Consider the following 22,746-nt stretch of genomic DNA (forward strand, 5'->3'; position numbering starts at 1 on the left):
CCTACCCTCTTCATTATTATCCATTATTATGCCCTTCCTTGGATCGCCATTAACGAACCATTTCAAGCTCTTCTTCATCCTCTCTGCTTCCCCATAATCAACTCACACCCGCAAATTTCTACTTACATGCGTTCCGATTTCTCGATCTAACCGATAATGATTCCCTGATTCTAGGGTTTCAATTTCAAGGTAACCACTCTTCATATATCTGCTTATTACTGGTATTAGTTTGAAAACTGTGTCCACCATTTCAAACATTGAGAATTAATTTAGGGGTAGCGGCGCAGCTTGTTGCCCGCTTGCCTTCTGTTTAGATGTAATCCAATAAACAATAACGCTGTTGATGGTTGGTTACGTACGTTTAAGAATTCATTTATTATTTATTTAACATTTGATTTTCTTTTTAATAAATATTTGGGGGTTTATGAAATATGATTTAATTAAAATTGAGATTTTGTTAGGTAATAAGATGATCCATTCAGCTGGAGTTTTGCTTTTGGCTACTTGCTTGATGCTTGGTTTTGAAGTTGCAAATGCTGTGAGTAATTAACCACTAGAAGTTTAGTTTATTTTAAATAATTATATGCAGATATTGGCTTACATGTCACTCTTCTTTTGTTCTTATTCTAGGTGTCTAATGAGTCTATTTTGTATGTATCTTCTCAAAATGAAAGCCATAGTGAAGGTAAGCTTCTTGCTTGTATTATGTTACACTAATTGTATGTATTGAATGCCTTTGCAATTGCCATCCTTGTATCCAGAATTAATCTTGCATACATTGATATTGCCACAACCTTCGTTTAAATAAGCTTGAGGCATTGCTCTGCATACAACCAAATAAAGTTGTCTCTTTCTCATATGTTTTACGTATCAACCTTTTTATCAAGTAAAACTTCATGAGTTCTTCATAGCTTTGGTTGTTTTTGTATATAAGCCTCCTACAGACCCTAGTATTGACCAAGTTTCACTACATAACGTACCGCCTCAATGAGCGCCTTAGACGCGCCTTTTAAAACCAAGGTCATAACTTAACTTTCCCTCGAATAAGCATACATTCATGTGGGATTATCACCTTTTGTTTTGGTTATGTATTCAGTATTCTTTCAGTTTGTACATTTATAATAAAGTTTCATCTACGTCCATTAGTAGCACTTAATATAAGTATATGGTTATAAAAAAGAGAAAGGAATAAAGAAAATAGCATCATTCGAGATACTGATTTGAACTTGTGATCTTGTGTGTGGGCTTTCTATGTCAACAGCACCATGTCCTCCTGGTTGGGTCACTGGATCAAGTAAGACAATCTGCTTTAAGTCTATTCAAAAGACTCAATCTTGGAACGAGTCAGAAACCACCTGCAGAAGTTACCATGGCAACCTTGCAGCAATAACATCACTACCAGAACTCAACTTTATTCACGATCTATGCACCAAATCAATGGCTAGTAACCAATGTTGGATTGGGGGCATAGCCACTAACACAACCAATTCAGTCAACTGGAATTGGTCTGACAATACTACCTGCACCAATTCGTCATGCTTCCACCATTACAATGATGAGTCAGGATCTTTGTGTACTATGTTGACCAATAGAACCACATCCCTTGTGGCTGATAAATGCAACACGTCTCTACCTTCTATATGCATGCTTATTGCAGGTTTGCATAATTGCCAATTGGATCAAATTTTAGTAATGTTTATATTATTATATAATAATTTTTTCATTCTTTTTTAGAGAACAAATGTCAGCATATGCATTGTCACAAGGAATACCTCATTATACTCGCAACAGTTAGTGGATTAATTCTCTTCACTACATTTGCGGTTGTAATATGGCTCCTTATGTACAAACGAAGCAAAAGAAGACAAAAATCCCGAAAACCATCAATCAATGCTGAGTCAGCATTAGTCCCTCCATCATGGAAAATCTTCACGCGTGAAGAACTAAGGTCAATAACAAAGAACTTCAGTGAAGGCAACCGCCTTATCGGGGATGCCAAGACAGGTGGAACATATAGCGGGCTTTTACCGGACGGGTCACGCGTGGCGGTCAAAAGGCTAAAAAGGTCAACTTTTCAAAGAAAGAAAGAATTTTACTCAGAGATCGGGAGGGTGGCGAGACTTTGCCATCCAAATTTAGTGCCTGTGAAAGGATGCTGTTATGATCATGGTGACCGTTACATCGTGTATGAATTTGTGGTAAACGGGCCTTTAGATAGATGGTTGCACCATATTCCTATGGGCGGTCGGACACTAGATTGGACGATGAGAATGAACGTTGCCACGACCCTTGCACAGGGGATTGCGTAAGTTCGTTAAAATTTTAAAGTACACAGTACATGATGGTCCCTGTGGTATATCCGTAAATGATCTCTGAAATGGATAGGGGTTAAAATAAAAAAATTAAAAGTTTTACACCAATTTAACAGAAAAAATTAACCCCCATCCATGTCAGCGACCATTTTTGTTACGTTTATGCAAAAGTTTGGATTAGTGGTGGAGAAAGTTAGGGACCAAAAGTGAAATATGGACGTACCACAAGGACTATCCGTGTACTTTACTGTATAATTTATACAACTTTATGACGTTGCTAACTAAATTAAACCAATAACAACAGGTTCTTGCATGACAAAGTTAAGCCACAAGTTGTCCACCGTGACATTCGTGCAAGCAACGTACTACTCAATGAGGATTTTAATGCTCATCTAATGGGTGTTGGGTTATCAAAGTTTGTGCCATGGGAAGTGATGCATGGTAGGACCGTGATGGCTGGTGGGACCCACGGTTACCTTGCCCCCGAGTTTGTCTACAGAAACGAGTTAACTACAAAGAGTGATGTTTACAGCTTTGGGGTTCTGCTTCTAGAAATAATAAGTGGGCGTAGACCGGCTTCTCAAGCGGTTGACTCGGTGGGTTGGCAGAGCATTTTTGAGTGGGCCACGCCACTCGTCCAGTCACACCGTTACTTAGAGCTTCTTGATCCTGTGATATCTGCATCTTCTTCCACGTCACCTTCTAGGATGCCGGAAGCTGGGGTTGTGCAGAAGGTGGTTGATCTTGTGTATTCGTGCACACAACATGTTCCTTCGATGCGTCCTAGGATGTCGCATGTGGTCCATCAGTTACAGCAGTTGACAGCTTAGGAGGTTGTTTTAAGTGGTGTCATATGTTTATTAGATCGAATTTAAGGAATGATAAAGTTTAGGATGATTATCGTTACCCATATTATGTGGCAAAATGCTTTTATTATCAAACATTGTCTGTATTAGCATTGGCCTTGTTGTACCATTAGGGTGTCTCATTTTAAAACGCTGTAGTTCATGCTATTTTCTTAACCTTAAGTCCGTGAAGAACTTCTTTGATCTAAATTAAAAGTACATGTGCAATTAATAAATGATAGCTAGTTAGGCTTTTGAAATTAGATAGATTAAAGACAAAGCTTCCTTTCCATCAGCAATAAAAATTGAACCAGCATTAGCTAAACAAGTTTTATACTACGTAGTTTCGATAGTCTTAATGGCAAATGTTATTCATACTCTACCTAACACAAATAATTCTAAAGCTCTAAAGCACATGATAGACAAAGTATTAAGAACGGTAATATCTAGCATGCATAAATTAACGTACGAATTAGGCGCCTTTATGTTGATAAAAGTTTCACCTTTATGTATATTGATTGATAGGCAAAACTTAGCCAACAAAAAGCCGAGTCAAACCCGCTTTGATCATTAACCTTCATTAGATGCTGTAATGGTAATTTTTTTTATCTTAAAGGTTTAAAAGTAACATAAGAAAAAATAAAAAGATGTTGCATACTCACCCTTAAACCAAAACCTTTACCTTTTTATAATAAAGTTCTAGATTTGCTTATTATCATGATTACAAAATTTGATTGTATTGGTCTAGGCTTAGTCATGGTGTATTGGCATGTCTTTTAAAATAATTGTCAAACCACATGGTGGAGGGTAATTTGGTATATTGAAACACCGGCAATTTGAATCTCTCATTATCATGTCCTCCTGTCATTATTGATTTATAGTGACCACCAAAAGAGAAAATTGACCATGGTTGAGGCTTTGCTTTAGAAGTAACCAGGCCCCAAGAGTTTGACTTTTGGCTAACCACTACTAGCCTTCACCTTGAGGCTGAGTTTGAATTCTTATTAATGTACACTCTTTCTGTTAGACTATATGTTATGAGAAGTGTGAAAGTGAGATGTGAGTTCGTTACTTAGACAACACATAGATCACAGAGATTTCACATTTTACACAAAAAACATGTGTTATGGTGAGGTGAAATGTGAAATGCAAGTGAAGTGAAATAATTTGTTTGCACTAATTAAAAAAAATGGATAATATATGCCCTACACACCCGCTATTTAGTTCACGCTTGTGCTCCTTTACCCAAATGCACACCCCTATGTGGTAGTGCTTAGCGCTCACCATGCTGACTTGGCAGGGCTCCATGACCCTTCAACCTCTCCATAAACACAAAACCCTTAGATAATATATACTAGTTATGTTTTATTAGAATTATCGTTGGCATAACTAGATCTGTAGAAGACATAATTTGATTAACGCTTATTTGAAATGATCATAACTAAGTTTCTGTATATACTTAATTAATACTTTACGAGACTTTGATTATTCTATATGTTATCCACTATCACTAGAAACTCGTTCTTTTAGATACGGTTTTAATAAAATCCCAATCCAAGTCTCGGTTTTTACGTCATAGGTCGCAACTCTACTGGTACATGCCCAAATCATACCAAATTTTTTTTCTCCACGATAATGCTTAAGGTCGTGGGACAACCTTAGTGCATCCGTTCCGCTTAACTATGCACTAGAATCACACCTTCCGGATGTCGAGTTGCGCCTGCATACAACTTATACGCATGTACAGTGCCACTTCTAAACCAAACTGTGCAAAAGAAGTTACAACAAGGATCATAATATTAAAGAAATTGTTATACTGCTAGAAGGTTAACTTTACAAAAATTAAAACTTAAGGGACTGAAAGTGCAGATAAGCAAATAGTGAAGGGACCATCTTCTAAAATATTAGCTGTTTGGATCCGATTCGGGTTCAAATTTCTCGTATCGTAATCGAACAACCGATTCCACATCAACTGCGTGATCGACTGCGAGAGAAAGAAGCGGAGATCCGTGAGAAGAAGATGGCAAGGAGACCGGACGAAGAGTATGACTACTTGTTCAAAGTCGTATTGATTGGCGATTCAGGCGTTGGTAAATCCAATCTCCTCTCTCGATTCACCAGAAATGAGTTCTGTTTGGAATCCAAATCCACTATCGGAGTCGAATTCGCTACTCGTACTCTACAAGTAACCTCTAATTCCTTCCTTACACTTTATTCATTATTATTATTATTAGATCTCCTAGAGTTATGTGATGTTATTATTATTATCAACTGTTATGATGCATTGATGCACTAATAACTTGTATCTATGCGTAATTGTGTTGTTAGATCCAGAATTCTGTGAAATTGATTGTGCGATTGCTTTTAATCAATCTCGCTTGGCGTAAATCTATTGATTATCTGTCCCTGTTTTAACTGAATTCCGTGATCTGTCTTTCAGAATTGAAAATGTGAATTTACAGTTAGTACCGAGTGATTTAATTTCAATGTTTCGTTTGAATGATTTGTTTTATGTGATTAGTTGAAATGTACTGAAATCTAGGGGTGCAAACTATGAGCTGAGCCCGAGCCCGAGCTTGCTTCGGCTAGAGCTCGGTTTGTTATAATTTAAGGTTGTATTTCTAAAGCTCGAGCTAGACTTGTGACTTGTGAGTAGTTGCCAAGCTCAAGCTAGGCTCGTTTATTATTTATTAATTTTTTAATTGGTTTATTTCTATAATTTTATGATTATTTACATATATGCTTATAATTATTATAACTTTTTTTTATATATAATAATAGTTATTGTATTAATATATTAAACAAAACTTGTATAATTAGAATGCTCACACGAGCTCGATATGTGAGGCTCAGGCTCACACTCGTTTGCTGAATGAACCTATACAAAAGCTCGAGCTCGGGATCAAGCTCGTTTAAGCCCGGTCCGATTCGAGTTTTTAACGAACCGATCTCTATTAGCTCACGAGCAGCTAGGCTCGTATGCACCGTACTGAAATCTGAATAGTATTAATTACTACATTTGAAATAGTTGTATGATTGTATATTTTTTTTGTTTATTTTGGTCTACTGCCTTTACTAAAACATGGTAGATTATATCCCCCTTATGTGTCTATTCTGTTTAGGCGTAAGCTAGTATCATAGGATTCATGCAAATCTATAAGCGTAAATATGTCTCAGTCTGAGTAGGGTAGCATGGACCATTGGCTTATATCAATTTTCTAAGCCATGTGATGTGAGTTCTTGTATGCAGTCAATTAATGTACATTCTTGAGTTGTTAAAATTGTATGCACATGCATAGTACAGTAGTACAGACTAGAGCTACCCAGAGCAGGTAATTAATGTTTGCACTATTCCATCTATATGTACTCTCTCTTTTTCTTAAATCTGGATAAATAGTTCCTAAAATATTTATAATGTTGTCCAACCATAAGTGGCCCTTGTGCATATTGTTGTGGGTTCAAACTCTCTTTGTGTAACTATTAACAAAATGGTACATTTGAATTCACCAAAGACAAAATTTATGACCAATTCATTACATTACTTTAAGTTGCATTTGCATTAACAAACCCCTGTTATCTCGTCACGTCAGTGTAGACTTCTTTACTTTTGTGATTACCTTCATACCTTGTTCTTGCTCAATCTCATTTTGGGATAAGCATTGAGATTGGAACACGGGCAGGTCATGGACGCAGGGCCGGCCCATAGGGGGGGCTGGGTGGTCGACGGCCACAGGCCCGACACCTCGCTAGGCCCGAATTTTTTTTAATTTATATGTATTTTTATTAAAACAATATGTATATTTAGTGTTTAAACTCATTTGCATAAACATTGGTTTGGTCTAGTGGTAAAGAGGTATTACTCCCAACCAAAAGGTTATGTGTTCTAGTCTCATATGAGACATGATTAATCCTATTTTTATATAAAAGTTTTTTACATAACCTGAATTATAACCAATTAAGCCCATATTAAAATTAAATTGTTTAAACCCAACAAATACTCCTTTTATTTAAGGCCTAAAAAATTTTCGCCTTTGGCCTAAAATTTTTTTTGCTTTCGTGGAGCCGGGCCTGCATGGACATTGGGTAATGAGTCAAAATGGGCAACCTTTTAATGCAGGTTAAACTGGCCTGTGTTGAGTATTGACCCCAAACCATTTTTAAGTCCATTTACATTAATATTACAACACTATATCATTTTGTAATAAGGAGATTCAAGAGGATGTATGCATTAAAACAAAATACCCTTCGCGCGACTTTAGACTCGACCCGTTTTGACAATTTCTCTTTTTAGCCAAATGTTATTTGATCAATCTTCATAACCCAAACAAACCTAAAGTGATTGAATTTGCCACATATTCCCCAGGCTTTTGAGAACCAATATATGCTTGGAATTATCTCTGTGATGCCTATATTATTCTTTTTTTTGGGTTCATTGTTGATTTTTCTTGGTACTGCTGTAGCTAAATTAGCCACGTCAGTATCATATCGCTTTAAAATCATTATCATGAATTTTAAATTTTCATCTTCAGGTTGAAGGAAGGACAATAAAGGCTCAGATATGGGACACAGCAGGACAAGAGCGATACAGAGCAATAACCAGTGCATATTACAGGGGTGCCCTTGGAGCACTTCTGGTCTATGACGTCACTAAACCAACAACCTTTGAAAACATAAGCAGGTGGTTGAAGGAACTAAGGGACCATGCAGATGCCAATATTGTGATCATGCTTATAGGTAACAAAACCGATCTGAAACATCTTAGGGCTGTTGCTGTTGAAGACGCACAAAGTTTTGCAGAACGAGAAGGTCTTTCTTTCATTGAAACATCTGCTTTAGAAGCTGTAAATGTTGAGAAGTCGTTTCAAACAATTCTTGGTGAGATATACAGGATTATTAGCAAGAAATCTATTTCGGCTGGTGAGCCAGGACCTGCTAGTGTGAAACAGGGTGAGACGCTTGTTGTTGGAGCACAAGAGGGTAATGCAAAGAAGGCCTGTTGTTCTTCCTAACTGTTTTGGTTAGAAACTTGTTTGTGTTCTATTGTGTTGAATTATGTATTTTTGGTTCTCGTGTGGTTGGTTAAATCACGAGGTGGTTATGGATTCTAGTTGATTTTGGTTTTAATATTGATTTCTTGTTATATGTGGTTTCATTCATGCTTTTTCTGTGTGGTTCATCTGCATGTTTTCTATTATCTTTGAATATTGGTTTTCTAACATTTGCACCTCAAATTTCTGTAGAAGTTATTCTTGTCAGATTGAAATGGTGAACCCAAATACCTTAGACCGTACTCATTCCAATTTACGGCCCCGTGAAATGTATTTATCTAAGCGAGTCAAGCGGGTACTAAACTAGTTATCAAGTTGTAAAAACGAGTTAGCGGGTTGTAACTCTGTAGTAATAAATGGGTCAAAAAGGTCTTAAAACAACTTGAATGGATCAACTTGTTTAATTAATTTAGTTAAGCAAGTTAACACGTATATATAACCCGTTTATCAAACAGGTAAATTCAAACACCATCCATTTCATAAACAGTTTATATATGCCAACTAAAAACCTATTTATTTCGTATAGTGTTCCATATAGTGTCACAGATTGCTGCCCCAATACAACTGTATTTGCTTATGAAAGAGGCATTGCACAACCATAATATTCCTAGATAACAATTTTAAACCATTTATATTAATCCAATTGATTTATGTTTGATCTCAACAAAGTCAATCAAAATATACTTGTAATACTTAATTCAGAAAGTAGATTTTATTGAGATAGCATCAATACATTTGCTTGCCACACTGATTGATTCATGCTTGATTTCAGCAAAGTCAACAAAAATATACTTGTAATATACTTGATTCAGAAAATAGATTTTATCGAGATAGTATCAATATATTTGCCACACCAACTGATTGATTCATGTTTGATCACAACAAAGTCAACCAAAATATACTAGTAATCTAACTATTTCAGAAAACAGATTTTATACAGATACTATCAAAATACTTGCCCCACTAACTGATTCATTATGTTTGATATTAACAAAGTCAACCAAAATTACTTGAAATCTATTTAATTCAGAAAAAGGATTTTTATTGACAGTGTCAGTATATTAGCAACACTTAACAATTTTAAAATGTAAAAGAAACAAACTGATGCAGAAAAGCAGTTTCAGGGTTTTTTTTACCAGAAGTTGAAACAAATGATACAAAGAACTAATGTTCACAGAACTAAATATAAAAGGTGCAACATTTTACAAACACTTTTACCAGTCATGTGAACCTTAACAATATTAACCACAACAGTTGCTCTTCTGTTCAATCGGCTGCCCTTTGATCTGAACTGTGCTCTTGTCACCCGCTGGCTGGTTACCCATTCTACAAATCCAAACAATCAACATAAATATAAAATATTAAAAACTCGAGACTGCAACTAATAGTTCAAAAAACCTTACTTTTTCTTTATCTCAGCAGCCATTGTCAAGAAAGCCTGTTCCACATTAACAGAGTCCTTCGCACTGGTCTCAAGAAACGGGATCCCAAGTTCATCTGCAAACGCCTGCAAGTCAACAAGGGTTAAACGATAGCTTTGACCAAAGGGTTGACCGAGACGTTATAACGATGCGTCATTACCTTAGCTGTTTGTGTGTCAACAACCTTGTTCTCAACCAGATCACATTTGTTTCCAACAACAAGCTTGCAGACCGATTCATTTGCATATCTATCAATCTCACTCAGCCATTGCTTCACGTTGTTGAAGCTCTCCATCTCAGTAACATCATACACGATCTGAAACAAATTTTTTTAAACGACTAACTTCATTGTTTTATCAATATGATTACTCAAAAATGATTGGAAAAACAATACTTCTTACAATTATTCCATGTGCTCCTCTGTAGTAACTGCTTGTTATTGTCCTAAACCGCTCCTGACCCGCAGTATCCCACTGGATCAAGATGAAGATGTTATAATGCTATCCTAAAAATCCACAAGATATAAAAGTACTCAATCCATAAATTATCAAATAAAGGATATGTTTTTATGTGTACTCACTATCTGCAGCTTGATTGTCTTCCCGTCCTGCTCAACGGTCCTGATTTTCTGCATTATCGATATACAAATTAGCGCGACCTAAACTACACACAAGCCTCGAAGTAATAATGTTAACATAAACACATATGCATAAAAAGAAAAGAAAAAAACTCACAAAATCAACTCCAATTGTGCTTATGTAACTATCCACATAAGAATCATCCTGAAAGTTAAATAATAAACCATAAAAAGCAAATTAAACATTTTACTGATTCTTAAACATAGTAATACTAAACATTACTGCAATCAATCAATATCTGATGTGCACATAAAATAAAGCTATATTTCATTTCCCTAAATGATTGCACAGAAATCAATTAATTAATATATGATGAGTACACAACATAAACCCTAGGAATTAGAGTTTTAATTAGACAAAAGCCTCCATCGGATGATGATGAAGATGGAATGGAAGTGTGTAAGAAGAAATGAGTTGAAAGCGTACAGCGAATCGGAGAAGAAGGCATGATTTACCGACGGAGGAGTCTCCGATGAGCAGGAGTTTGAACAGATAATCGCTGCAATTAAATAAAAGGAGATTAGATTAGATTATTATTATTATTATAGTGAAATTGTATTGAAGGGAGAAATGAAATGGAAACTGACTATTCGTTGCTCATTGTTGCTGGTGTCGGTGGATGATTGATTTAGAGTGAGGTTTGGTTTTGAGTTCAAACAAGATGATGATGATGATGATGATGATGATGATGATGGACGAGTCAAAAAGACGGAGAGGAGAGGATGACTCACATTTTCTTATTTCCCGTTATACCTTTCATTTTATATTACACATTTTCTTATTTCCCGTTATACCTTTCATTTTATATTAATTCAAAGGTAACTAAATGTTAGGCAGGTGGTTGCGTCGGTGTACATTCGTTGTAGTTGTTTCTTTGTTTAGCTAGAGAGTGTGTACGATTTATTAATTGTAGAACAACGATAAAGGGATTCGATACTCTCTCATTCTCCTTAAGCATATCCACTACTTACCATACCGATTCTCACGCCGGAGTGTGGTTAGGAGAAGAACCCCATATTCCTCTTCTCGTAACGAGCTCACGGTGTTCTGTGGTGCAGGTTGACAGCCAGCGGCGACCGGAATAGTTGTTATCTTCACCGGAAAATACCGATCTAAGCCCACCCGGGGTTAGGTTTGGTACTAAGCAATTCTTGGGTGAGACATTAAGCTAAGCCTACCAAAGGTTAGACTAGTGTTTCTTCAGTTATCATTGCCAATTATATAATTCAATTATTAAGAATCACTTTTCTTAATTACAGAGCTGTAAACAAGCTGAGTCGGAGCTCGATCCATGAGTAGTTTTTCAAGTTCGAACTCGACTTGTTTACTATTTATTAATTAATTTATAAATTTACAAATCTATATTTTAAATATTATAAATAAAATTATATAAATGAGATTGTGAGCCGGCTTGAGCCCAATAAATGAAGCTCGAGCATGAGCTTGTTTATTAAATAAGCTTATTTATTAGGCTCGAGCTCGATCACAAACTTATTTAAACTTGACTTGATTTAAAATTTTTACCGGCGGCTCTGGAACAGCTTGTGAGCGACTTAGACTTTTTTACACCCTACCAGCCTATTTATAAACTTTGAATTAATTTCTAATAATAACATGGACAACATATTATATTAATTAATGAGTTTTAAAACAAAAATCCAATAATTGAAAACAATAAAAATAAAAAGAGAAAAGAAAATTATATATATATATATATATATATAAATTGTTGTAATTATATTATTATATGAAATTGGTTGGTTGGTCTAATGGTAATGCTGGCGACAGGCTGTCAGCAACAAAGTTGTTCTTTCTTCTTCTTCTTTTAGGTTTTCCATTTTCATTTCAATTCCCCCCTTTCTTTTCCAATTCCATTTCTCAATCCTAACCAACAACAACAAGATCCACGATTCACCTTCTACCCTTGTAAGTCATCTCTTTTCAATTCCATTCCACCTTTCTATTCCTTATTCAATTATTTCCGATCCCTAAACTAAAATCTCACGTCATACTCTCTCATCTACTGATTCTTCTAGGTTCTAATTCTCCTCTATTTTGCAATTCATTTTCGTTTTCACGCTTTAATTCATGGATTTTGACTTGTTATTATGAATGATTTCAGTTGCTATGTGTTTGATCTTACATGCATTATGTAATTAGGTTAAAATCTCCGTCTAATCATGCGCTTACATTATTATTATTATGTAATCAAGTAATTTGATGACAATTAATGGATCTGCTACACAGAAGTTTGTTTTCATGTATATTATATTATGTTGTTCACTTTGTACTGGAAGGTTTATTAGCATCAATTTCACATAATTCATGATGAAATCTCTAGATTCCTACAGTGTCACATTTTGCTTCAAATAGGATGAATCAATTACTCTGCAAATATCTAGGGCTTTGTGAACTGCATTATCAATTAGGCCAACAATTCAACTTTTAGGTATATGCAAAGTCACCTAACATAGGAATTTAACTTTTAACTGATGCATGGTTAAGGTTTCTTTTGAGCATTCTTTTCGGTATGCAGTATGTTTATATTTATATCTATATCTTTGTGTTGTAGGTGGTTTAGTTGGCTAGCTACACGGAGACATAATAATAACATAGTGACTTGTATTGGTGTACGAAAGCTTATTGCGCACAAGTTCTTGTTTGGTTAAGAATGGGCCGTTGCGGTTTCAACAATTGTTAAGTGTTTGCTCTTTTATCTCGAAGAGCTCTCTGTGAAACTGATTCCAGATTTTGATATAAATGTGACTGGAAACCTAAGTGTTAGCAGGGGCTTTTGTGTAACATCCATGCGGGCAGAGAGCATGCGTGGAATCTATTTTTTGGGTAATGCCCCTGACAAGTGTACTTGCTGATGCACTCGGTGTGGTTACAATTTCCTTAGTTGCTGTGTTGGGTCTCGTTGGTTCGCTTTGTGTAGTGTACTCGTTCTATTTCCGAGACCACGTTCGTAGTCGAAGTCGAACCGAGCTTAGATACTTCAGTGGCCCCTGGGTTGTTAGAATAATATTCATCTTCTTTGCAATCTTGTGGGGTCTTGGTGAGATTTTAAGACTTGAATTTTTAAGGCGTGACGGTCGGTTATTACACACTCTTGATTCAAAATGGCAGGAAACCGTATGCAAATGCTACATCGTCTCGAACCTAGGATTTTCAGAACCGTGTCTGTTTCTAACCCTCGTTTTTCTTCTTCGCGCTTCGTTGCAGAAAACCGAGTTGGGGCCGTTAAGTCAGAAATGGAACTTGAGAACAGTGGTTTACATTCTTCTGTGGGGTTTACTGATCTTTGCTCTTCAAATGACAGTTATTTTAGTTGGACCACAATTCGAGACGGATTTACACATGAACAAAAAAGGCTACTTTTTCAAAATCACAACCGAGTACACAAATGATGCGGCAAGATGCTTCTACCCTTTATTAAGCACCATGTTTCTTGGTCTTTTTGCTGCCATCTTGACACTTTATTTGTTCTGGATCGGTAGTCGAATACTAATTTTGGTCATTAATAAGGGTTTGAAAAAAAGGGTGTACACATTGATATTTTTTGTTTCTGGTTTTTATCCATTACGGGTTTTGTTACTCGGTTTATCCGTTCTGTTCGAGCCGGGTGATGCAGTGTTTGAAGTTGTTGCATTCTTGGCTTTTCTTTCTCTTTTATGTTGTGTTGGGGTCGGGATTTGTATACTTGTTTATTTCCCAATTGCAGATTCTTTAGCTTTGAAGAATCTGCAAGATATGGAGGCTACAAGAAGGATTATTGGGGAACATAATGACACTTTGTCGCTAATTGATAACCATGACCCGTTAGATGACTCGTCAACAAAACTGGGGTCGATTTCTTTTCGTGCAATGGAACTGGAGCAGGACGAGCAACACATGGACCGGTCTCCGTTTGTGGAGCTGAGTCTGTTTGAAAGTAGTCAACGCTCGACCCCTACGGGTTCGCCTCATATTCATGGCTGGCCTATGGTCTCATGAAGCATGACGGTGAATGATATGTGAACTCTTTTTTGTGGTAAACATCAGTTTATAAAGGTGTTAGGTTTAATAAGGATTGCTATTTTTGTTTTTGTATTTTTTTTAATGTTTATTTTTGGTAGAACTGATCTGTATCTCTTTTCATTATGTTATACTTTTATAACCTGTACAATTTCGTTTGCTTCTGCTACTTAATTGATTTGTTGTTTTTAAACGTTACTCAATGAATAATCCTTTGGATCTGCTTTATACACCACAATGGTACCATTAATTTATGTCAAATATATATATATATATATATATATATATATATATATATTGTGTCCTTTGTTTAAATAATGAGTTGATTTGGTAAAGAAAAAAGCTTGCATTTGGGTTCATTTGTGGGTCACTCAAGTCATAAAACAGGATCTACTTATATGGTGCGGGTCAAAGCGTATGACCATGTAAAAACAAGTCTAAATGAGTTACCATCACTCGTAACCATTGTCTGTCTCCATCGTCACCACCACATTTAGCAACCATTGTTTGTCTCCTTCATCATTACCACCACATTTAGCACCGCGGATACCCCCCACCGCCTATGCCCCTCTACCGTAGCTGACACCGCCACAAAACCACCTCTGGCACCACTGCAACTACCACCACATCTGCAACACTACCACCTACAACCTTTGCCACTAGCAGCCAATAAAAATAATATAGCGGGTGATTTATTTGTCGTTATCACCAATTACTTGTGAACCTACCCAATTCAATGCCCAACTTTGATTTCTCGATAACCCATCAATCCGTTATGGTTGGAACTTGTTTCAACTCTCTTTTGACCCAAACATGTTTTTACCCAGCTAGTAGTCTTTCCTGGTTTAGCTTACTGCTTACATATCAAGACATAAAGCTCACTGCTCACACCTCAACTTTTGAAACCTAGACGCGCAAGGGAATCTCCTGTTTTTTTTTTTGTTTTTTTTAAGAAAGTTTAGGGTTAACTATTAAGATGAGCTTTGTAATTATTGCTAAGTAGACAAAAAGTGGTTGTTTATATCCACACTAAAAGTCTTAGGTTTATATCTTACAACTATTATTGCATAATAAAATAATTTGTAAAGCTGTATGGATATAGCTGATGATTAAAATCCGAGCATAGATGAGTTGTACCGCAAGGAAAGAAAAGTTGAAATCAAATAACAACTCACAAGAGGTAAGTCAAGCCAACATACAAGATTCCTCTATCAACTATAATAAAATAAAAGACAACATGAATACAATCCCTATATGTTGATATCTTCATATCAAATTATCAATTACATGCATGTCAAAATCACCATTCCTGCAATTTAGCCATTGACTAAATTGACTTATATCTGAACAGACCCTATTCAAGTGACTTTTAACCCATTATGTGGCTCTGATACCATTTATAGTAGTATAAGCCATATAATATTTTGTGGGTTCTAATTAGTTAATTCAAGTAGATGATTATATACAAAATTTAAACTTACATAAAAAATATTAAAAGTTGTTACTTTTATTATCCATATATTAAAACTATTTTAGCTAACAAAACCTTGAATATAGAAATACAACAAAACTATTACAAACTTAATATCATGTAAAACCATCATAAGTAGAAATTAAGATTAATTGATTTAAAATGAAGTTCTTTATAAAGACTAAAGTATAACACATTTTAAAATTAAAAAGATTAAGGTCTAATATGCTACTATACATTTCTTCTGCTTTAGCAAGGATATTGCCGGGTTATACAAAGAGACATTTTACTAGTTTATGCTATAGACCAACCTAAGAAATCTTAGGTAAGTTCTCTTTGCCTCCTTCAACAATATCTAGCACAATCTGGTATCGTTTCATACTTTCGGTGCAAGGATGAAAGTTAGGGTTAAGGATTGAAGGATTTTCTTTTTTAAGAGGGAAATATATATGACTAAGAACACCCAAAGAGATTAAAAGTAAAAGAGGAAAGTTTTATTTGATCACGGTTTTTAACATACACGAAAATATTAAACGAGTTTTATTGTTATAAACGTTATGTAAAGCTCACACATCTGAACGTGAGCACCTCCAAGCCTTATTATCTTTCTTTCCACGTTCTTTTACTTTTAAAGATTCTTCATATGGAAATGACAATTGGATTTTTTTTAAAAGACCAACAAACACTTCATTCAACACACTAGCCAGAAGTTAGCTAAAACATATACAAAGAGTCAGAGACCCCCAGTTCTAATTTTATTCCAGTTCCTCTCCCAAATACATCAACCTCCTCGAAAACTAAAATTATCCGATCCTCCTATGTTACATAATTTAGTTCCGATCTATTTCATACCCAAAGAAAGCTCATCACCTTGGACTTACTTTGTGTAGTGGAGTTATCTTTACAGGATTAGGGAAGCTGCTAAGTTATGTTTAAGGAGCAAAGGTCATATTAACAGAGTGTTACTACATCTTAGCTGCTGCTTTTATGTGATCCAAATTCACCATTTTACCCATCACAAAATATTGACATTGATAAAAAATGAGTTCTCGCTTATGAGTTATGACGGTCCTTTAGATATTCAACTAGCAATCACATTTTCAGTAAACTATGTGCGTACTCAAAAGTAGCATTTTGTTTGGTACTCGTTAACCAACAACCTTATTCATGCAACAATAAGAAAGTTTTGTACTGTGATGTGAGATAAAGAAGAACCACCCCGACTCCTAAGTTAATATGCACTTACATGTAGCCTAGTGATTGCTATAACAAGCTTTTTGCGTAAACTTATTGTAGTTTTGTTTTAAGGAAGATCAATTTATCTGTGATTTTCTCAGGCTGATAACAAATTAATGTCTACACCACAAGAACAAAAACAAGAGAATTTATAAGGAATTGTACAGACCAAAGTATCCTAAATGGCACTTTTCAAATATTGTTAATAACCGAAGATTTGATGCTGAGAATACATACTAATGATGGCCGAGAAATCAGAGACACAGACCTGTGAGGGAGAGATCACGCGTGTTTAAACATTTTCATGCTAAGCCAATAAAAGTACACAGCAACCACAAGCACTGGGAGTGTCAAAGGCACCAAGAAGCAATAATACCTGTTGCAAATAATGGCAGAATCAGATACATTTGCAAAGACAGTAGCAACTTAGACTTTGTTTTACCACATTTACCGAAACATAAAATATATAATGCACTCCTTTAAAATAAATAATGAGGTGTAAGAGGAAATACAATTTCAACACTCATACCTGTCATTTTGTATTGCAAAGATAATTGCATTATCAGAAGGAGGAAGTAGTTTTGATATAACTGCAGTATACAGAAAACCACCAAAGAAAGTAAAGCCAATTAGTATGAAGACTCCTCCCCAATAAACTCTCTCATTGGCAGTTATGAATTGCGAAATCGTTGGCATGTCTTAATAATTGAGACTACATCTAGTAGCAGCACAGAAAATAATTCAATATAGGTTACAATCTACTATAATGAAGCAAAATTTCAGCTGCTTTTTCAATGTAACTACTCCATCAGTTTCAAGATAGATGAAATATTTAATTTTTACCCAAATTATAATCTAAATTTACCAATTTATCTCTTAAACATTTATAAAATACTGAATTTGATCAACAAAAGTCCCTATATTCTCATTATTAAGGGAATTCAACTAACAATCACATTTTTACTAAACCGTGTTCATAGTAAAAAGTTTGGGACCGGTGGAATATAATGAATGCTATACCGACAACCAGATTTTAATACTTATGCGATAAGACCAAAAATCATATTATGAATGATGACATAAGAAAATATACTCGACTACTACTAGTTGACTCAAAAGTGATGCATTTACATGGTAGCCTAAAGAGCCGTGGTGACCCGACTATATATGTCCTCACTATATTATGGATTCACTTCAGGTATGTTAAAAGTATCTGTGATTTCTCAAGTTTACACCCGATCAATGTCCTCATCACATGACTATGCAATTTGCAGCATATAATTTAAGTAAATTTTCGATGAACTGACACTTAAATAACTTAATAGTTAATACTATTTTGATGTTTAAAATTTAAGAATGATAGCAATGATTGAGCATTATACATGTAAATGAATATAACACTAGGATTTAAGCAACACGGACCAAGTGAAATCGGATAATCAATTACCTGAACTGGATTAATGAACCGCTTCAGACTTCAATATATTTCAAATAAGCGATTGTGATTTTGAAATGATGAATTGCAGGCAGCATACGAAGAATCGTTGAATGCTGCTGTGTACCATTTTGGGGATGAATGCTGCTGTTAAGGAGTTTTTAAAAATATGTGCGGGCCCGATTGTTTTTAATCAAACTAAAAAAAATAGTGAAAAAATGTGAATATAGTTAATGTTCCGCCATCTTTTTGGTTGGGGTGTGACAATTAATAATCTAAATTATTACATTAACATGTATGTATGCAAATATGTACGCTCCTGTTTTGAGCCTAAAGTGTTTAGGATGTTTATAGCTAAAATCCAAGCTCGTGACGATGAAGAACGACCAAACTAGACCAACCGTCAAGAACACTTGTACAAAGAGAGCATCCTTTCAAGCAATGTTGAGCTTCAAGGCTCCAACACTAGCTGGGTGGATCTTTGTAGCAACATTTGACGTTATCTACGACACAGAGCAAAAGAATCAGTGTTTGCAAACACCCCTTTAACTAGGAGTGAAGAAACAAGTTTCTAGCGTCTTGTCTATATCTGAGTCAGGGCTCTAAATCGTAGATTTGTATCGACAATCAACAATACAAGGCGTCAAGGCAACACGCTTCGTTACCTTTTATGATATATCGAAATATGTTGACGTTCACACCAAATATGATTATGTTCACATATTATGTGGTAATTATTGTGTGTAAGGTACAAGCATAAATACTAACATACGTTCACTAAATACCACAACTTATGGAGCACTTCTTAGGCCAGTCAGCGATCCGACACAAACAATTACTTTGCATAAACCATAACCAGAAACTTGCAGCTTCTAATTTACTTTACTGAAACAACATACACTGCATGTGCAACAAGCTCTATTTGTATGCTTGAGTTAAGACAACAACATGGTCATGTATCCACTATCCACTTTAACTTGCATATCCACTTTATTCTATCATAAATACACTGACGAAAACCACGGCGTATCGTCTACGTGTGCACAACCACGGCGTATCGTCTACGTATGCACGTTATTCTAATGACATTGCAGACACTAGTTTGGTTTGCGTATCTTCTATATTCATGTCCCATTAAATACATTCGTCCTCACTTGCTGAGAATCCATAACCACCATGAATATACATATAAAAAAGAATATAACCCAAATTCAAAGACAACTTTATTTAAAAACATAAGAAACATCTCCTAAAGAAGAGAGTTATGTCAAGCATAACAAATCGTTCGAGTTCAAAACAATATGGTCATATAAATGTAACGAGACACAGCTTTTTATGATGTAAACGACGCAAATAAACTCACTACCGCCTTTGAAATCAAGAGGTTGCTTCCTTCAAGTAAGCAATGAGATCAGCTCGGTCCTGTGGTTTCTTCAGGCCAGGAAAAACCATCTTTGTTCCGGGAATATACTGTATATCATTCACAAACTATATTCAGACCAAAAATCATATATACCAAAAACTATGGCATATTCCAAAGCATAGATTCAAAAATAAAACAGCTATAATAAAGCAGAACAAAACAAGTGGGTCGAAACGGCCCGTCTTAGAAAGTATCAATTTGGTTTAGGCTGTTTTAAAAGTACAACCTATAATATAATGTGGAACTTATTATTAATACCTTCTTAGGGTTAAGCAAGTAGTCATAAGAGTGTTTTCTCTTCCCAAATGACAGCCATGCCCTTATTAGCAGCAGAATAAGAATAGCCTGCAGTAGTACCAGATTGCCTTCCAAAAAGCCCGCTTAAATTCGGTCCTATCATGATCCCCACACATTCCATATCAAAATAATCATAATAATAATCTTGAAATAACCAAGCAAAACATGTTACTTATAGGGCTGTCACTTTTACCCGAAACCCGAAATCCAACCCGAGAAAACCCGTACCCGAACTAACCCGATCTGAGAAACCCGAACCCGAGAAAAGGCTAACACGAACCTGAACCGAAGTAATTCAGGTTGGTTCTTGGGTCAGAATTTTAGGTTTCGGGTCAACCTGAAAAACCCGAATAAAGTTTTTAGTTTTAAAACCATATATATTTTAGGTATTATAGGTCAAGTCTTAATCGCTGACGTTATCAAAATTTAGTCCAAATCGATTGTTTATTGTTTATTAATATTTCAATTTATGATTAAAAACAACTTTAATCCAACAACCTAATCACGACATACTTAAGATGATTATGTCGGTTTTATTTATTATGGTTGAACTTTGTTACATTTGACTCTTTTTATGATTTTTTATCGGTTTATTTTTGTTTTGTTATTGGTTTATTTACTAGACTAGTAAAAAAAGAATATGCTACATTTAAATTTAGCAATGCAGTTTTTTTCCTAGGATACTCGAAACCCGATTAACCCAACCCGAAAAAACCCGAACCCGAATTACCCGAACCAGAAAAAATCCGTGAGAGATTTGGGTTGGGTTTCGGGTATGGATTTAAAACTTTGAAACCCGAAGAACTCGACTGAAAAACCTGAAACCCGAAGAACACCCCTGGTTATTTATAAACAAACGGCATACGCATTTGATTATGAACTAATTATAAGAGAAATGTTACAATCATGAGTGCCAAATATCATTATTCAGAAATAAATCATTCCTTGAATCAATCAATGCAGCTAGCCCTGATTCTTTTAAAAACATAACTATTGCTTCATCTCAAAATCAATTCCATGATGGTTAGCTAGCTACCAACATTATCTGTTTTTGACTAAATTAATTGAACAAAATTAAACAACAACAAAGTATATCAAATTTTCTATAAACTTTTTAAATCACAATCAATTCCTTACACTACATCATAATAATTGTAAAAGCACAAATCATCTATAAATAGTAACAATTAAAGTAGTTTGTTTAATAAGACTAAGACCTTGTTTGTGGCTTATCGACGGTATGACACTGGGCGCACTTGGTTTTGAATATCTTCTCTCCTGCTTTTGCATTCCCCGCCGGTGCCTCTTCAAACGACGCCATTTTCTTTTCTAGAGTCTTCTACTTTGTGACAGAGCCATTGTATTACTTCCACCGCCTCTACACCTCATTCAATTCAATTTATTTTAATTAAAACCAAAAAAGTAATTATTTAATTGTAAACAGGCCCTTTAAGCATAACACCGCAATGTCTCACGTTCAAATTTGATTCCAACAGGGAGGGTTTATTGTGGTGGGCTTTTGGGTGGCATGTTTCCCCGTAACTTGGGTTACCAATGTTGTTTTCAACCGTATTTTGCCGTTACGTTACTCTGAATAGTCGGGTTTTATTCGTTGATTGTTTAAAGAAAACCTAATTGTTAAAAGTTGAAAAAAAACAATTTTTTTAAACGATGACTCATATACCTGTAATTTTACTTACACCGTCTCTACACCTCATTTATTTATTTTTATGGTTTTCATTTTCAAAGACAACAGCCTTTACCATCCAGGTTAGTCAACAAAAGTATTCCAAATATCAATATAAAAGATAATCTAACTTAAGATAATCAACAAAAATACGTCAAATATCATTAAAAATATCTAAATTCGATCTCTTTGCGTCGCTGGTTGCCTGGTCCGATTCGCTGGGAATGATTACTGCTCTTTTTTTCTAATGAGGTTTAATTAAAATTATTTGGATGGGTTAAGTACTTAGGCTTGTTTAAACATAGACTCATAGGTAATGGGCTAATGACGTTAGCACTTGGACATGATCTAATGAGTTATGGTCAAAATTACTAAATTATATAAATAATTATATTTAATTTAATTTTATAAAATTATATTCGGTTTTTTTAGCTGTCAGTTTCTAATGATTGGCATCGGCTTCAAAAGTTTAAGGGGGCAATTGAAAATTTTTATGGGGACGCTCGGGATATTAGCATATATATATATATATATATATATAACATTGAAAAAAAAATTAAGGTGACGATTGCCACCTTAGGACACCATAGGTCCGCCAATGCAAATAGTTAACTACACTTGTAAAGTTCAACACTTTTCATAATTTTAAGTTTATAACAACTTCAGTGTACCATTTATTATGTTTTATTAACACATTTGTTTTTATGTAGGTAAACAGCCAAATGGTATGTATTACGCATCCCATATCTTTCAGACCTCCTAATCGGTTTAGACCTTGTCAAAAGAGCTAAACCTTTGCACATCCAGAGACCGTATGCATCTCACCTACTATCTCGCTAACTGACATTGAACAAAACCCAGGAGTGATGCTGTGAACACACCCTAATGTTTATTAGTGTCACACAAACTATACATG

The 22,746-nt window shown here is 35.2% G+C and overlaps 4 protein-coding genes across 5 annotated transcripts; 3 read left to right on the plus strand and 1 right to left on the minus strand.

Moving 5' to 3' along the window:
* The first annotated feature begins 472 nt into the window (after positions 1 to 472).
* LOC143562989 (C-type lectin receptor-like tyrosine-protein kinase At1g52310) lies at positions 473 to 3,340 on the plus strand. Its single transcript, XM_077050644.1, has 5 exons — positions 473 to 538; positions 631 to 685; positions 1,262 to 1,657; positions 1,735 to 2,305; positions 2,617 to 3,340. Exons 1-5 carry the CDS (start codon positions 512 to 514, stop codon positions 3,140 to 3,142), a joined length of 1,575 nt encoding a protein of 524 aa, XP_076906759.1. The 5' UTR covers positions 473 to 511; the 3' UTR covers positions 3,143 to 3,340.
* Positions 3,341 to 5,174: 1,834 nt separating this feature from the next.
* On the plus strand, positions 5,175 to 8,309 carry LOC143563008 (ras-related protein RABA2a). Its single transcript, XM_077050659.1, has 2 exons — positions 5,175 to 5,342; positions 7,687 to 8,309. The coding sequence occupies exons 1-2, from the start codon at positions 5,178 to 5,180 to the stop codon at positions 8,164 to 8,166; spliced, it is 645 nt and encodes a 214-aa protein (XP_076906774.1). The 5' UTR covers positions 5,175 to 5,177; the 3' UTR covers positions 8,167 to 8,309.
* Positions 8,310 to 9,363: 1,054 nt separating this feature from the next.
* On the minus strand, positions 9,364 to 10,906 carry LOC143562991 (ras-related protein RABD1-like). Of its 2 annotated transcripts, none has more exons than XM_077050647.1 (8): positions 10,852 to 10,906; positions 10,691 to 10,763; positions 10,361 to 10,408; positions 10,207 to 10,254; positions 10,028 to 10,099; positions 9,811 to 9,942; positions 9,609 to 9,712; positions 9,364 to 9,531 (listed from the first exon to the last, which is right to left on the minus strand). In XM_077050647.1, exons 1-8 carry the CDS (start codon positions 10,863 to 10,865, stop codon positions 9,447 to 9,449), a joined length of 576 nt encoding a protein of 191 aa, XP_076906762.1. In that variant the 5' UTR covers positions 10,866 to 10,906; the 3' UTR covers positions 9,364 to 9,446. The 2 variants fall into 2 exon arrangements, with proteins under 2 accessions (XP_076906762.1, XP_076906761.1); XM_077050646.1 differs by having other exon boundaries at positions 9,366 to 9,531; positions 9,787 to 9,942.
* A 1,989-nt stretch (positions 10,907 to 12,895) lies between these two features.
* LOC143562990 (uncharacterized) lies at positions 12,896 to 14,497 on the plus strand. The gene has a single exon (XM_077050645.1). It carries the CDS (start codon positions 13,112 to 13,114, stop codon positions 14,258 to 14,260), a length of 1,149 nt encoding a protein of 382 aa, XP_076906760.1. The 5' UTR covers positions 12,896 to 13,111; the 3' UTR covers positions 14,261 to 14,497.
* Positions 14,498 to 22,746: the final 8,249 nt, after the last annotated feature.

Source organism: Bidens hawaiensis, unplaced genomic scaffold (assembly GCF_021521415.1).
Source record: "Bidens hawaiensis isolate Kalapana, Puna unplaced genomic scaffold, B.hawaiensis_p1.1 tig00021192_1, whole genome shotgun sequence".
NCBI classification, from domain to species: domain Eukaryota; kingdom Viridiplantae; phylum Streptophyta; class Magnoliopsida; order Asterales; family Asteraceae; genus Bidens; species Bidens hawaiensis.

Bases quoted from the DNA above. Each gene is read 5' to 3' on its own strand.
- LOC143562990 (XM_077050645.1), top strand. From the start codon at position 13,112: ATGCCCCTGACAAGTGTACTTGCTGATGCACTCGGTGTGGTTACAATT.
- LOC143562989 (XM_077050644.1), top strand. From the start codon at position 512: ATGCTTGGTTTTGAAGTTGCAAATGCT. The intron at 686-1,261 runs GTAAGCTTCTTG...CTATGTCAACAG, and splicing joins AAATGAAAGCCATAGTGAAG to CACCATGTCCTCCTGGTTGG. The intron at 2,306-2,616 runs GTAAGTTCGTTA...CAATAACAACAG, and splicing joins ACCCTTGCACAGGGGATTGC to GTTCTTGCATGACAAAGTTA.
- LOC143563008 (XM_077050659.1), top strand. From the start codon at position 5,178: ATGGCAAGGAGACCGGACGAAGAGTATGACTACTTGTTCAAAGTCGTA. The intron at 5,343-7,686 runs GTAACCTCTAAT...TTTCATCTTCAG, and splicing joins TCGCTACTCGTACTCTACAA to GTTGAAGGAAGGACAATAAA.
- LOC143562991 (XM_077050646.1), bottom strand. The intron at 10,409-10,690 runs GTACGCTTTCAA...TTTAACTTTCAG, and splicing joins GCCTTCTTCTCCGATTCGCT to GATGATTCTTATGTGGATAG. The intron at 10,100-10,206 runs GTGAGTACACAT...ATCTTGATCCAG, and splicing joins AGACAATCAAGCTGCAGATA to TGGGATACTGCGGGTCAGGA.